Genomic DNA, 15210 nt, shown 5'->3' with positions numbered 1-15210 from the left:
TGAGGTCTATCCTTAGGACTCATACAGTAAAAAGTGAAAACCAACTCCTGAAAGATGTTCTCTGATTTTCATGTAAGTGTAGAGACACGTGCACTCACAACACAATACAATACACACATACACACACACACACACACACACATACACACACACACACAATTACTTACATTTTAGATATGAAAACATTCTGTTATAATATTACATTTTCTTTATGTGTCTGTTGGTCAGTGGACATTTTGGTCATTTCTGCTTTGGTTGTTATGAACACTGGTGCTAAAAGTATATGTATAAATATAAGCGCCCTCTTTTCAGCTCCTCTGAGTATATACCCAGAAGTAGAATTTCTAGATCATATGGTAGGGGCACTTTAAATTTTCTAGAAAATCTATACCATAGAACTTGCATCATTTCACAATCTTAATAGCCATGCACAAGGTTCCAATCTCTGTACATCCTTGCCAGTATATGTGATTTTATATTCTGTTTTGCTTTAATGAAAAAAATATTTATACATTGATTTATCCACTTAAATATGTCTTAAAGAATTATTTCCAAATGTAATTAATAATGTTTATTCAAATGAAGTTGTTTGTGCCTCAAATACACAAGAAAATACTTGAATAAGATAGTGTTCTCAATATGTTTCATTACCTAACACTAATTATATTTGAAACTGTAAAAGGAGTTATATTGTTATATAGATTGATTTGTCTCCAGTGCAAAATGTATCTTTTGAAGAACTATTTCCAAATGTCAGCAATTATGTTAACTCAAGTGAAATTGTTCCTGTGTCAAGTTGGCAAGAAAGTTCTTCAAGTGAGGTAACATTTTAAGATTTTTCTTCAATTGCTGTAAAGATAGTTATGATGATTTTTTTGAGACTAACATCCTTTATGTATGTAGAGAAGACTCAGTTCTTAGCTTTGTGAGCTTCCACTTTTATGAGTTTTCTTTTTATTCTGTACATAGGATATTTTGAAACACAACATTTGGAATTTTTCATCATTTAACTTGTCTAATTTTTCTTTTGTGGCCTATATCTTTGATGTCATACAAAAAGTCATAATCAAATCAAATGTTAGGAAGCTTCTGCTAATGTTTTTGTTAAAGAGGTGTAAGTCTCACAATTAGGTGTAAAATCTATTTTGACTGAATTGTTCTGTGTGCATCTAACTTCACTTTTACCTATAGGTACCTAGTTTTAACAGTGTTGTGTCCTAATTTTATTATCTGAGAATTGTATTATGTACAAAGGAAAGTTTAGTATAGTAATTCTAGATTACAAACTGTTTTGTTTTCTTTCACTTTTCGTGACTAGAACTTTTATGTAGTTCAGGCTAGACTCAGATTCACAGTCTTAACCTCAAACTCTTGTTTTAACTTCCCAAATGTTTAGATTACAGGCATGTGCCATCATGCCCAAGCAAGGCAAAAAAACATTTTACTCCCTGAACTCAGTGGATCTCTTATTGTTTTTCACAAGTTTCTTTGTATACACACACACACACACACACACACACACACACACGCACACGCACGTGCATATAATCCAAAATGGGACAGGGTAGGATGATTTATTGACTCATAAATGGGAAAGAAAATGATTGAATTCAGAAATTGAGTAGCACTTGTTAGAAATCCCTGTTGAGACTTCTAGATGCCTTTTTTTCTCTTTGTTTTTCAAGGCAGAGTTTGCCTGTATCTTTGGAGCCTATCCTGGAACTAGCTCTTGTAGACCAGGTTGGCCTCAAACTCAGAGATTCACCTGCCTCTGCCTCTGCCTCTGCCTCTGCCTCTGCCTCTGCCTCTGCCTCTGCCTCTGCCTCTGCCTCCCAAGTGCTGGGATTAAAAGCATTCACCACCACCAACCGGTGAAACTTCTATATGTTTCTACGATTGTTTTTATTTATTATTTGGATATAAATGTATGGTGTTTGCATGCATATTCTCATGTCATGGGCACAGGTGTGTCCAGGTATGTGTGTGTAGTTCTGAGGTTGATATCAAATGCCTTCTCCAGTTCCTTCCCAGAACCTTATATATTGAGGCATGATCTCTATTTGGACCTGGAACTCCCAGTTTGGATGAACCTGGCTAGCCAGCATGCTCAGCCAATTCTGTTTCTGCCTTTCTGGTTCTGGGATGACATCAAGCCATCATACTTGCCTGACATTTACATGGGTCTTAGGGATCCCAAACTCTAATTCTCACACTTGTTTTTAACCTCAGCTTGTCCTTATTGTACCCCAGTCATCTGTTACAAACAGACTTTCACCATCTTCTATGGTTTGATATAGCCCAAGGAGAAGAAAAAAAGATCATTATTACATTTTTTTTTTGAGGCAGAATTTCTCTGTGTATCTTTGACTGTCCTGGAACTCACTCTGTAGACTAGGCTGGCCTCAAACTCACAGAGGTCCACCTGCTTCTGCCTTCTGAGTGCTGGGATTAAAGGGGTGTGCCACCACACTAGACTGAAAGGAATATTTTTATGTGTACATGTATTTCAGTATTGGCTAAGGGCTTCTGTTAACTTTGCCTGAGTTACACGTCTGCCCTGGTCCATCTGTCATTGCCAGGGAAATGGAAAACTGTAATTGTCTAAGACTGGGTGCAGAACTTGCTGAGCTAACATAGCAAGTTGCCATTCTCCATTACAACTCTTTTCACAGCATTTGGTATTGAACAGAGAAACAGAGTTCATCCCAAATTTCATTCCTTTCCAAATAAATTATTTTTCCACCTTCTCATTTGCAAGCAGAAGATTTTCTTAATCCCAGCACTTGGAAGGGAGAAGTAGAGTGGCTCAAGGCCAGGCTGGACTACGTAGGGAAATCCTGCTCCAAACATGATGATGCCTTCTTTTTGAGGACATGCTGGAGTGTGAGGCTTTTTTTATTTTAAAAGCAGGGTGGGGAACTTTAAAAATATATTAAGTCAGTTATCTTTATCTTACAGAATTCTTTTTTTAGCTCATATATTTGTGTTATATCTCTGGCTATTGCTTAATTTATCCTTTGGTAATATAAATTTTTGACATTTTGGGAATTATCTGTTCTTCCATTGTTTATAACCATTGATCTTTCCCACTATACTTTGGGAGTGCTTCCCTGTTAGTTCCTTCAAAAAGCTGAACTAAAACCCACTTGTAGCAGGTTCTAATAGCAGCTGTATACACTGAAGTTGCCTGGCACTCGTCCTGGAAAAGCACAGTCTTAGGAAAGTTTTCTCCATGCGACAGTTTTCCGTTCTGGCTAAGAGCAGTGACTGACTGGTCTGTCAACACGGGTGTTGGTCCTGTCAGATCAACCTCCGACCATTAGGTGGATTGTTCAAATACAGTCCTTTTCTCTGTCTGAATAAAATGGAACACGAATAACTGTTTTCTTCAGAACTTCTCTTTCTTAAGAAAGAGAGTAAAGTTTTTGGTCTCGTAAGTATTTGTATCATTGGAGATTCTTCACTGTTCAGAGCATACAGCAAACTGCAATCGCTTCTCCCAGTGGTTTACTTCCTGGAGTAGTAATTTGTTGATATGGCTATGATAAATATTACAAAGTAGATGGTTTCTTAAAACAGGAGAAAATACCTACCACAACTCTGAAATTAGGATGCCAGCAGAGTACAGCTCCTCCACACCCACTGGGAGTGAATTTTTCTTCTGTCAGGCTACATGCCAGCATTTTGTGACTGGAACAGCATCAGTCCGGTCTGTGTCAATTCTCATATAGCTCCCTTCCCTCTTTGTGTATCTCTGTGCCTTCACATTTTCCCTGTATGGCAATGTCCATGTTTCCTGTTCTTATAAGGACACAGGCTATATTGAACCAGGGCCTGATCTAACTTGATGAAATCTGTTAAGACCATATTACCAAATAAAGTCACCTTCATAATAACTGATGTCTTTTTGAGAAGGGTATTGTTCTGCCCACGATACTTGTTTCCTTGTTTTCGTATCTAACCAGTCCTAAATTCTTTGTTAATCATTTGTGCAACATTTTAGATCTGAAGATCCATCAGATTTTAAGTCACTGAAAGAAGTTTCTGCTGGAGTCTTCTGATTTGTGCTTTCTGTGCCTGGACACTGTTACCAATCATCCTTAGATTTGCCTGAACCACAATTCTGGGGATTCATCTCACAAATCTACTATACAAACTCCCCAGCTGCTGTGTGTGCTCGCTCGCTCTCTCCTCCCTCCCTCTCTCCCTTCCTCCCTTCCTTTTTACTTCCCTCCCTCTCTTTTCCTTAATTTAGAGAAGTGAATTCTGCATTACTTCTTATGAAAGGGAATATGGGATTGTTCATGACAGAACAGGTTTTAATTCTATCCTCATAGTTGGATATTCTTCTCCTCTAGTTAGAGAATTTGAGGTACAAATAATTTTCTTTAGTATTTCTTCAACATTATCTTATCAGAATTCTAACTTCCCATGTTGTTTTGTGAAACCATGCTGATTTTTTTTCTGTTTCAGAAGCTTGGGAAAAAATCTTATCTTTCGATACTGTGTGAAATTTTTTGTCATGCCTCACTCTTTTTTCCATGTACTATGTCAGAATGTCATGGATTCTATTTGTGTGTGCATGTATGTATATGTATGGGTCTGTATGTATTTATAGAGATGCCATGGTCTACATGTGGAGGTCAGAGGATAGCCTTGGGTGTTGGTCCTCACCTTCTACCTTGTTTGAGACTCCTCTAAAATTGTTTGTCCCTAGAGACAAGAGAATCCCCAGAAGCTCATGGACTAGCTATCCTGATATACATAGCATTAAACAACAAGTTCTCCTTTCTCTCCCCACTCTGAACCCCACTCCCCACATGAGCCTGTGTGCACACATATACTTTCTCTGTATGTTAGTGATTTATATATACAGTAATAGTTAATACTGTGGATGAGGAAAGGTAACAAAATCTCAATTGTAAGTAGTGCTTGACAACTATGAAGTCATTGTTAGATGATATATCAGAACTCTCAGGCATTAGATCTTTGGACAACTAAGAGAAGAATCTTTCAGCCCCTGTCTGGAGGTCAAAGGCTCTTTGGGCTTGGGATCTCAGCATTTGCTGATTTAATTTTCCTTCATTCAGCTGTTTTTAGCATAGACCCTCTACCCCAGATGGCCAGAAATCTTCCAAGGAGGAAATGATCTGCTAACCCCTTTCCTTAGGAAAATTCTCTGTCCTGTGTGTGAGATGGAAGAGGCTGTTGAAAGTAAGAAAGCAGATCTGGGTATAAAATAGCATTCATACAGAAGATAATATGCATGTTTTAAATAAGTAAACAATACTTTTATTTCCCTCATTTAGACAATAAAGCAGGATATTAGAAATACCCCCTCCAAAGTATTTCAGATCACGATTCAATTCATCCTCTCAATAAGTTCATGTTTCATTCTGTGATGATTTGAATGGAAATGCCCCACCCATAGGCTCATATGCTTGAATACAGGTCCTTCCTATTTGGGAAGGACTTGGAGGTATTATCACTCGGGACAGGCTGCTCCTGTTGTCATTCCTCATCTTATCATCATGGACTAACCCTCTGGAACCATACCCCAAATTGCTTTCTTTTTATAAGTTGCTCTGGTCATTGTGTTTTCTCACAATAGGAAAATAAGACAATTCATCATCTCTTTGTTTAAATGTTACTCATTGTTTTCCGATATGGTTCTATCATTCTAACCAAGAATAGTGAGACTATTTTTATTTTAAATAAGACTGCATTAAATGTAGTACTTAGAGGAATTATGCAATAACTACTCTTTTCCTTTTCAGTTTCCTTCATATGCATCAGAGATCTGTTGTATTGTTAGGGCATCACCAGGAACTAGGCATATGAGAAGTGAAGATGCTGCTGCGAAGAAAAGGTACTCTCCTCCTACAGATGTTCCTCCAGGTGCGAGCTCAGTTGGCCTTCACGGTAGATATTTTCTGTGCAGAGTAAATTCATTTATAACTTGTATTCTCAAGTTTTTGCATAAAATTGAAAAGATAAAATTACAAAAGCTTGAGCAAATGTCATAAACTCGAGTAAGATAACTTTGCAAAAATGCATACTTCATCTTTTGAAAACTTAGCTTATGACATTGACTTAAATGTATCTACCTAGGATGCTTCTTCTTCAACAATTTGCTATTCTCTGCTATTGAATTTTATTTTAGTTGTATGCTTTTTAAAGATGGAGAATTATTTTATTCACCTGGTATTGGTTGAGTTCCTCTGTGTGAGGCACTATGTTTAACATCTCAACTCCTCACCATTATCATAATAGGTAGTAGTATTCCACTTTGACACATTTAAAGAGTAAGAGATTTTAACAGATAAATATTACCAAGTGGTTGAGGCAAATGCAATCATTAAAGGCTTCTAAAATCAAAATAAGCACATTTTTCTAATTCCACAGTGGAGCTAAAGAACCTCTCATGAGTGAATAGCCAATGAAACAACTGAAATTTAATATGACATATAGTTTTATATATTTATGTATTATTTAATATATTACATATAAATATATACGTATGTATATATACCCATGCAAGATGTTCATTCTTGACTTTTATCCTCATTTTTTTCCTGTGTCTGCTCTGAGGACACTCCAAGTTTATACAATTTCACTTTTAAATAACTTCCTGATTGCCTAAGTCAATACTATTCATTTTATACCTAATAATTATATTACTGAGGGCTGCCCAGAGTAACAGAACAAGAATCAATAGGTATCTGTCTCTCCATACATACCCTCAAACACTTGAACTATTTAGTACTTTTGGGAGAGTTTCTTTTTAGAGAGTGTGTTGAAAGAGAGAACCTTTCCCAGTGTTTCTTTGCTCGAATATATAAATACATATGATACATAGATAGATAGATAGATAGATAGATAGATAGATAGATAGTAGATAGATAGATGGGGTATTTTATGTGAGAGGAGACTTAATACAGGAATTGGTCATATGATTATGGAAGTTTCAAAGTTCTAAGGCATACCATCCACCTGCTGGAGAACCAGAAATGCCAGTAGCATAGTTAAGTCAAAATCCAAAGGTTTGAGAACAAGGGGTGCCAGTGGTGTAACTCTCAGCCAAGAAGAACAGTGAGCAGTAACCATGATGCCCAATGCTCTTGTGTCCTGAAACTTCTTCCATTGAACAAATGAGTCCATTAGTTTTTAATTCAACACTCAGGTTTTCGGGACATAGGCAAGCTATAGTCAGCTTTTTTTTTTTAAAGAATGTTAATACAAATGGCCTGTAATCTAGTTCCAAATAGATCTGGTTCCCGTCTAAACCTATATAGGCTGGATTATTGCAGTCTGCATTTCTTTCCACACTCTTTGGAGTTTTCTTGTTTATTTATTTATTTATTTATTTAGTATTCAATATTCTGTCTTTGTGTGTGCCTGCAGGCCAGAAGAGGGCAGCAGACCTCATTACAGATGGTTGTGAGCCACCATGTGGTTGCTGGGAATTGAACTCAGGACCTTTGGAAGAGCAGGCAATGCTCTTAACTACTGGGCCATCTCTCCAGCCTTCTCTGGAGTTTTCTATACACTCACTAGAATGGCAAATTAATCTCTGCTTACATATTCTGGGCTTCTTTAATCCCCAGCTCCAGATTCCTCTACATTCCTCCCACAAAACAGTTCCAAATGCCTAAGGACTGCGTGATCATATTTATCAGAGCAGTGACCTCACCCCTGGTACCAGCTTTTCTGCATGAATTACTTTTCTAGTTGTGACCAAATACCCGACAAAAAGCAACTTAAAGGGGATGATTTTATTTTGGCTCATGGTTTATGAAGAAATCATGGTAGAGAAAGCCTGGTGGCAAGAGCTCGAGACAGCTGGTCATATTGTGTTTGATGTGAGGCAGCAGAGAGTGAATAGTATGTAAGCCTGAACTATAAAGCCTTAAGCCAGTCCCTAACCCCCCTGATCTTCCATGAAGGTTCTATTTCCCATGGGTTCTACAACTTTTCAAAATAGTACCACCTGCTGGGAAGCAAGTGTTGAAACACAGGAACCCATAGGGGCATCTTACATCCAAACCATAACACCATGGCACCATTATCGCTCTTTACAGTGGTTATAAACTCATGCGCCACAGCCTTGGCAAAAGTGTTGTGTGTACAGAAGGCATATTCATCCAGAGCCACAGTGTTCTCCCGGAAAGGAGAAAACACTGCCTCTGCCTGATAAAAGTTGGTCAGTGTAATCTACCTGCTGCCACGTTGCTGCCTGAGCACTTCAAGGTGTTCTGCTATAACAGGACCAATTAGGTCCATGCTGATGAGCCTGCTCTCCCTGCTACCTCATTCCTTTATGTCCAAGGACAGAGAGGATACTATTCAGCTTCCTTCCTCTTCCTCCAGCCTTGTTCTGACAGAGGTTGTAGAGAAAGAGACTGACTGGCATCTGGCATTAATTATTCTGTCCACTTGATTATTAAGACTCCTCTGCTGAGGTCACCAGTTGGTGTATATTTTTATGTCGTACAAATAGTTTCATGGGTTTTTCCCAGTTAGAGAGTTTTATATAATGCCTCTTCTCAATTTTCCTTTTCATCTATTTTTTCTTACTGCATTTCTTCCGAGTCGCAGCCATGCATCCATATCATTTGTTACCACCTATGAATTGGTATACGTCCAACATCTGGTCATTCCTCCTTCCAGCAAAGCAAACAACCAGGTACACTACTCAAAGTCCTGCCCCTTGGAAGAAGATTTCTCTTTTTTTTCCTGAGTTGTATCAGAGGGGCTAAACAATTTGTAAACCAGATCTGATCTTTTCTTTTTCCTGGTCAGCAAACTACAGAGCACTCCCCATGACCTCTTAAGTGTAGACTGGATGAGAGAAAATAGAGCCGTTAAAGTAGGAGCTATAACAGTTGTATCAGTTCTTCATGTGACCTATTTGTGCCTTTAATGCATGCTGGAGTGCAATCTTATGTATATTAGTTTGATTTGGCAGTGAAGACCTGACCTTCACTACAGTAGCTCAGTAACACAGTGGTCCAGTGCTAAGGTTCATTTGCAGGCTAAATGCTGTTATTCTGTGTTTAAGTATAGTTGAACTTGACTTTGAAATTCTAAGGGCCATACTGTTTAACTCTGAGGTCCTCCCAAAAGAACCAGACAGCATCTCTATCTGTCAGGGATGCTTAGAGCACCTCTGGATCTACTGGACCATGTTGTGCAAGCGATAGAGCATCTTGCAGCATAGCTTGGACCTGTTGTTGAGCCTTCTCTTATTATGAGCCTCTTGTTAAATCTAGTAATTTTTCTATGTCACTTGGCAAGTGGGCTAGAGTATTACACACAAATAAGATATATGTTGACAGCAAAATCCGTAATGGCCCATGAAGGAGTGTGACTTTTCCCGTGTTAGGAGGGCCCAGATACAACTACTGTTCCATGCTTTAGTAGTTATCGTTCCGTTCACAGTACAGGACCCCTAGAAATCTTGAGATAGAAAATCCCTAGCAACCCGGCAGTTCCACTTCTAGGATTATGCTCAGTAATGATGTTTATATATGTTCACCAGAAGATATAGACTAGGGCCAGGTGGAGCGGTGCACATATTTAACTCCAGCATTTGGGAGACAGAGGCAGGTGGATGGATCTTGTGCATTTGAGGCAAACCTGCTCTATGTAGCAAGTTTCAGGATAGCCAGGGTAACATGACTTTTCTTTAAAAAAAAAAATGTATACTTGAGTATTTATTGGTCATGATAGTTCCAAACCAGAATCTAGACAGATGCACATGAATTAAAATAGGTAAGTAAACTGTAGTATAATCATTCAAGTCCTACATAGTAATAATCAAATAATATATATAGTTTAATGAAGTTTTTATTTCACATAAGGTATTAGATACTCATAGGGAATATATTTACTATTTTTTATATGTGTGTAGCATAAACCAGGTAAACTAAACTCTAAAGGAATTGGGAGTGAATTCCCTCATTGGAATGAAGGTATTAACTAAAGAAGTTGTTATAGGTAATTCTACCATGCTAGCTAAACTAGTGTGTTACATTTTTAAAAAAAAACCCCTCAAGGTGTACTTTCTGTTAATATGTATGCTAATAAAAACTTTATTAATAAAAATAGGAAAACTAGCTGGGCAGTGGCAGTGCATACCTTTAATCCCAGTACTTAAGAGGCAGAGGCAGTTGGATCTCTGTGAGTTCAAGGCCAGCCTGGTTGGTCTACAGAGTGAGTTCCAGGACAGCTGAGGCAGAGAAACCCTCCCTCAAAAAAAAAAAGTAAAAAAGAAAGCTATTGATCCTTTTTTATGTCTATCATATTAGTTTATGACACCAGATATTGTCAAAATTTGGGGATTAAGTAACAGATCTAAACCAAATTGTGCCTGGGAGTTTCAGTTGTTCACAGTCAGCAGTTTAATTCAGAGACCCCTGAGGAATGTTTGAGCTGATGCTGCCCTCTCCTGTCTTATTTCTAGGCTGTTATCCTAACTAAGAGCAGCCTCCTTACCTAAGTGTTTGCCCTTTGACCTCTGGCTACTTGTGACTGCCTTTCATTTAGTAAAAATAGCAAAGCACCAAGCTAACTTGTGATCAGGTTATTTAAAATATTCAACAGCCTATTCTTAGCTTTGGCATTTAAAGTTTTAGCTGGTTTGGCAGTAATCTAATCAGGGCTACAGTGTAAAGTTCATTTTGATGATATAGGACCCTGTTCAGTATGACTGAAAAGCAACTAGCACTGTGTTCATTAAAGAAAAAAAAATGCTAAGGCACACAGAGTGGTAAATAGGCTCTGAAAATGGTGACCACTAGGCAGAAGGGGCCTCAGAAAATGTTTAGATCAACCCTTCTCTGTGCTGGTCTTTTGACCACCAGGACAGCTGAAAGCCTGGGAAGTTACGGGTACTCGAGAGAAGGCAGAGGAATCTGAACGCTGTTAAACTTTCAAGGTGATTACAGTAAACACAAACATTTGAGAGCCATGCATGGTCTTTTCTATTTTTTCATTCTACAAATGGCAAAATTATTTTACCAGATTTGTAAGTGATCTTGTCCTAGTTTATACAGATAATTACTGCCCAAATCAGAACTAGATCAACACACTATATGAACCTAAAAGAGGATACTTTTAGCTTTTAATCATATAACCATATAATCACAGATAGACACTCCCATTCTCTTTCTGTCTTGGCGAGAAGCTTGAGATTTTAGATAATGATAGTAGGTAGAAACAGCACACAGGCACACACCAGATGAGGTGGAAGTAATTCTATGTACGTATCAGAGAGATGGAAATAGAAATCCTTAGATAAGGGAGCATTCCTATATTCTGACACATGAATAAATTCCTTAAAAGTCTATTTGCTGGCTTTGGTGGTGCATGCCTTTAATCCCAGCACTTGAAAGATGAAGCAGGTTGATTTCAATGAGTTCGAGGCCAACCTGGTCTATTGAGTGAGTTTTAGGATAGCAAGGGCTGTTACACAGAGAAACGCTGTCTCGAAATACAGAAACAAAGCAAACAAACAAAAAGAGTCTATGGATTTTTAGTATGCTATCTGTAAAACTGGTTAAACAGTTATTACCTTAAAGAATTGTGTGACTTATAGATAAGCTATGTAAAATATCTGAAATATAATCACTTATTATGAGACCTGAGGATAATGCTCAGTGTAGAACACTTGGCCTCATATACGTGAGAGCCTGGGTTCAAATCCCAGGACTACCAAAAAAATCATCCAGTGTACAGTGATGATTTGCCTTTAGATGTTTGATTAGTTCCTCAAGTCTAGCTGGAATCTCACTTTTGAAACTTTTCCTTGATTTGGTTAAATTGTCAAAAGTCTAAAATATGTGTTTAGTTGCTGTATTTAGTAGTAAATTTGATTATGCTACCATGTGAAGAATAAGTTATCAAGTAAGTACATATAGTCACAGACAGACATATTTATTACTCTAACTACAGAGGTGAAGCCAGTGCTTTATAGGAAAAGAAATCAATGTATTTTGACACCATGGTGAAGAATTATCAAGCCTGTTATTTGGTTGACACATCCATTCATGTAAATATGGATGGTCTGTAGTCAGCTAAGACTGTTGGGAAATACTTCTGGAGTCCAAATGTCATGCTCTAGATGTTTAGTTGCCGGAGTTGATATTGTTGCCTCAGTCAGTTAGTAGTCTGATAGAAGATATTGGCTAGCTAAAACAACTCTGATGGAGGTAAATGTGTTGTAATAGAAATGTATACATGATTCTACTAGGGTAGACAGCTCAGGTGGAACTCCTCTGGTGGATGATCTAAGGCCCATGGAGAACCCTGAGAATAGGCCTTCTAGAAAGAAGTATCAGGATAATGAAGCACAGAGACCCAATGTTCTCTCAAAGAACTGAAGTCAGTTCTGCTTCGCCATCCGTGGAGACTGGACTTCTGAAAACCTTTTCTCTTGTTTCGGGAAGTAGATGGCGGAGGACCTCTAAGGTCATGCTCACTTTTTATCTTATTCTAGTCAGTTACTTTTTATTTGATCATTCTGTCAAGAAGGTTTGGATTTGGAAAGAAGTAAGCTGAGAGTTAAAAGACTGATGTGACCTTGGTCAAAGTCCATATGAGCAGAGTTGGGAAAATAAAAACCTGAACTAGTGTATCTCACAAAATATGCTACTCAGCCAACCTGGATATTTATAAATAGTAATTCTCAGGTTATTGCCTCTGAAGTCTGACTCGGGAATTCTGAGAACCAGTCTAAACAGTTGATAGGACTTAGTAACTAATCAGTTGCTTGTATGGGGTAGTAAGGAAGGATGATTGGAAGATGATGCCCAGATCTGTAGTAATTTCAAGTTCCAGAAGTGAGGCATGATAGTTTATGACTGGGAAAATAAAGATTATGATATGAAGTCTGCAAAGGTGAAGTGAAGATGAGGCTGGGAATAACTGAGAAGTCTTTAGTGAGTCAAGACATCTGAGGTTAGTACGTCCCACACAAGGAGTGAACATAGTAAAGTTGGCTTCCCCAACTGTAATGATTTGTGAACCACTTGGTGATCACGTTATGACAGAGCTTTTGCTACAGCCCCTTTAGAATGGTACCAAAGGACCCTCATTTCTAACAGTAAGACTACTGTTAGATGCTGCTGCTGTTACTGATCCCTAGATCCCACTTTGAGTAGCAAACTGTAACTTAGCTATACATTACGTTCCTGATTGTCTGATATTTAGGTTCCTTACTCAAAGATTTGAATTGGCATGGAGGCATGACTGTGATATCAGGGTTTTCTGAGGCACAACAAAATTACAGAACCACCTGGTATAAATCTAATTAGGATGGGGAATGAGATGTATCAAAATGAAAATGTGTCAGTGGGAGCCTGGTTAAGCTATGGTCTTCCTGCTGGACTTCTTGGTGTGAGCCCTGAGAGGAAGGCTCCAATAATGCTATATTTGGTAAGAAAGCAGATTTAACTGCAGCATGGAGTAGGGGAAGGCAAAGGAATGGTAAATGAGAGACTGGGAGGTGCTGTCTGAGCAGTTCCTGAGCAGGGAATGAGGCCAAAAAGCACAGGGACAGAGTTCCTCCAGGCTCCAAGGTGAGAGGCAGAACCCTGCAGAGCGCCTGGTCAGTCTTTGTCAGGCTTTCCTCTAGAATGTCACTGAGCTGGCCTCTGTCTCTCCAGAAAGAACTCCCCAACACTTGCTGAAGGAGCAGAAGGAGTGGGTGTGATGCAGGCAGTGAGCGTTCTCCCCTTAGGAGTTGTTTATCAGTAACTGTTGGACACTTGCTTCTGTACAAAATAATGTGTTACATTTTCTCTAGATATTATAATGAAGACAAATGGCAGAACGTAACAGCTGTGGCCGAATTTTCACTGCGTTGAAGATACAAATGTGAAGTAAAAAGTCCATATAAGCAGAATGTCTGCCTGAAATTATATGAAATTAAACTATATAAAATAAAATTCTCTTATTGTTTGTGATAAACTGTCTGGAAATTCTGCTAATGCTCTTGGTATTTTTTTAGTCAATTAAGAAAAGAGACATTTTCTCATATGCTTCATGGACATGCATTTGTACTTTAAAATATGGACCTAGGTGTTATTAGATGGTTATGCAGGCTGGAGAGATGGCTTGGTGGTTAAGAGCACTGGCTGCTCTTCCAGAGGTCCTGAGTTCAATTCCCACATGGTGGCTCACAACCATCTATAATAGGGTCTGATGTCCTCTTCTGGTGTGCAGGTATATGCAGAGCACTCATATATAAAATATAAATGAATAAAAATTTTTAAAAATTAAAAAAACACCGTGCACTTGTTGTAATAAGGAGCGGTGGGGCTGCGTCCCCAGCACCCTGGCCGCCTGCTAGCTTATGCCCCGAAATAATTACACGGACACTGTATTCTTTTAAACACTACTTGGCCCATTAGCTCTAGCCCTTACTGACTAATTCAGATATCCCGATCAACGCACCTCTAATAAACTGTGTAGCACCGGTCTTACCAGGAAAGATTCAGCATGTCTGACCTGGCGGCTTGCTCCATCGCGTCTGCTTCAGAGAGCAGAGCTATCGTGTCTTCCTGGGAGAGGGGAGCATGGCGTCTCTGAGCTCACTTCCTCTTCCTCCCAGCATTCTGTTCTGTTTACTCCACCCACCTATGTTCAAACCAATAAAATGGGCCAAGGCAGTTTCTTTATTAGCCAATGACCTTCCTCCATCATTTCCCCTTTTTCTGTTTAAACAACAACAACAAAAAGGAAGGCTTTAAGATAGCAAAATTACATATAACAAAACAGTTATCAAGTAAGAATTACAATATTTATATCTATTTTATCTTTATCATAACTAAGGAAAACTATCTATTTTTCAACTCCATCAAAGACTCCAGAAAGATACAATATTACCTAAGCGAACAAGAAATAAGCAACTTCCAAGCTCTAGAAATGACAGAGACATTTTGCTGCCTGGACAGTCACCCAATGTTCCTCTGTACTGTTGGGGCATCCATCTTCGGCCAGAGGCCCATAGTTTCCAGCAGACATTTCCATGAAGCAGGAAATTTCAAAGGCAGTCATTATCTGCTTGTCCTGAAGAATGTCTTGCAGACTCTTTCATGAATCAGGAACCCCGAAAGATCATCTCACCTTTAGGCAAGTTCAGTAGTCCTCTCTCTGCGGGTTCTCTGTGTCCAGTTTATGCAATAGTCCAGGCAAGAGCGGTTTTCT

At 38.7% G+C, this 15210-nt stretch overlaps 1 protein-coding gene across 1 annotated transcript in view; it reads left to right on the top strand.

Annotated features, from left to right (window-relative positions):
• Meikin (meiotic kinetochore factor) overlaps positions 1-13839 on the top strand; it is a 38949-nt gene extending 25110 nt beyond the window's left edge. The window contains exons 13-15 of the mRNA XM_041664442.1: positions 702-821; positions 5778-5898; positions 13808-13839. Of these exons, the coding sequence (XP_041520376.1) occupies positions 702-821; positions 5778-5898; positions 13808-13839 (273 nt within the window). The remainder of the gene's footprint in view (positions 1-701; positions 822-5777; positions 5899-13807) is intronic.
• The last annotated feature ends 1371 nt before the right edge of the window (positions 13840-15210 follow it).

Source organism: Microtus oregoni, unplaced genomic scaffold, assembly GCF_018167655.1.
Source record: "Microtus oregoni isolate MIOR12 unplaced genomic scaffold, Mior012 000015F_ref0000493, whole genome shotgun sequence".
NCBI classification, from domain to species: domain Eukaryota; kingdom Metazoa; phylum Chordata; class Mammalia; order Rodentia; family Cricetidae; genus Microtus; species Microtus oregoni.
The sequence above is the reverse complement of the archived record's forward strand: the minus strand, read 5'-3'. Positions and strand labels throughout refer to the sequence as shown.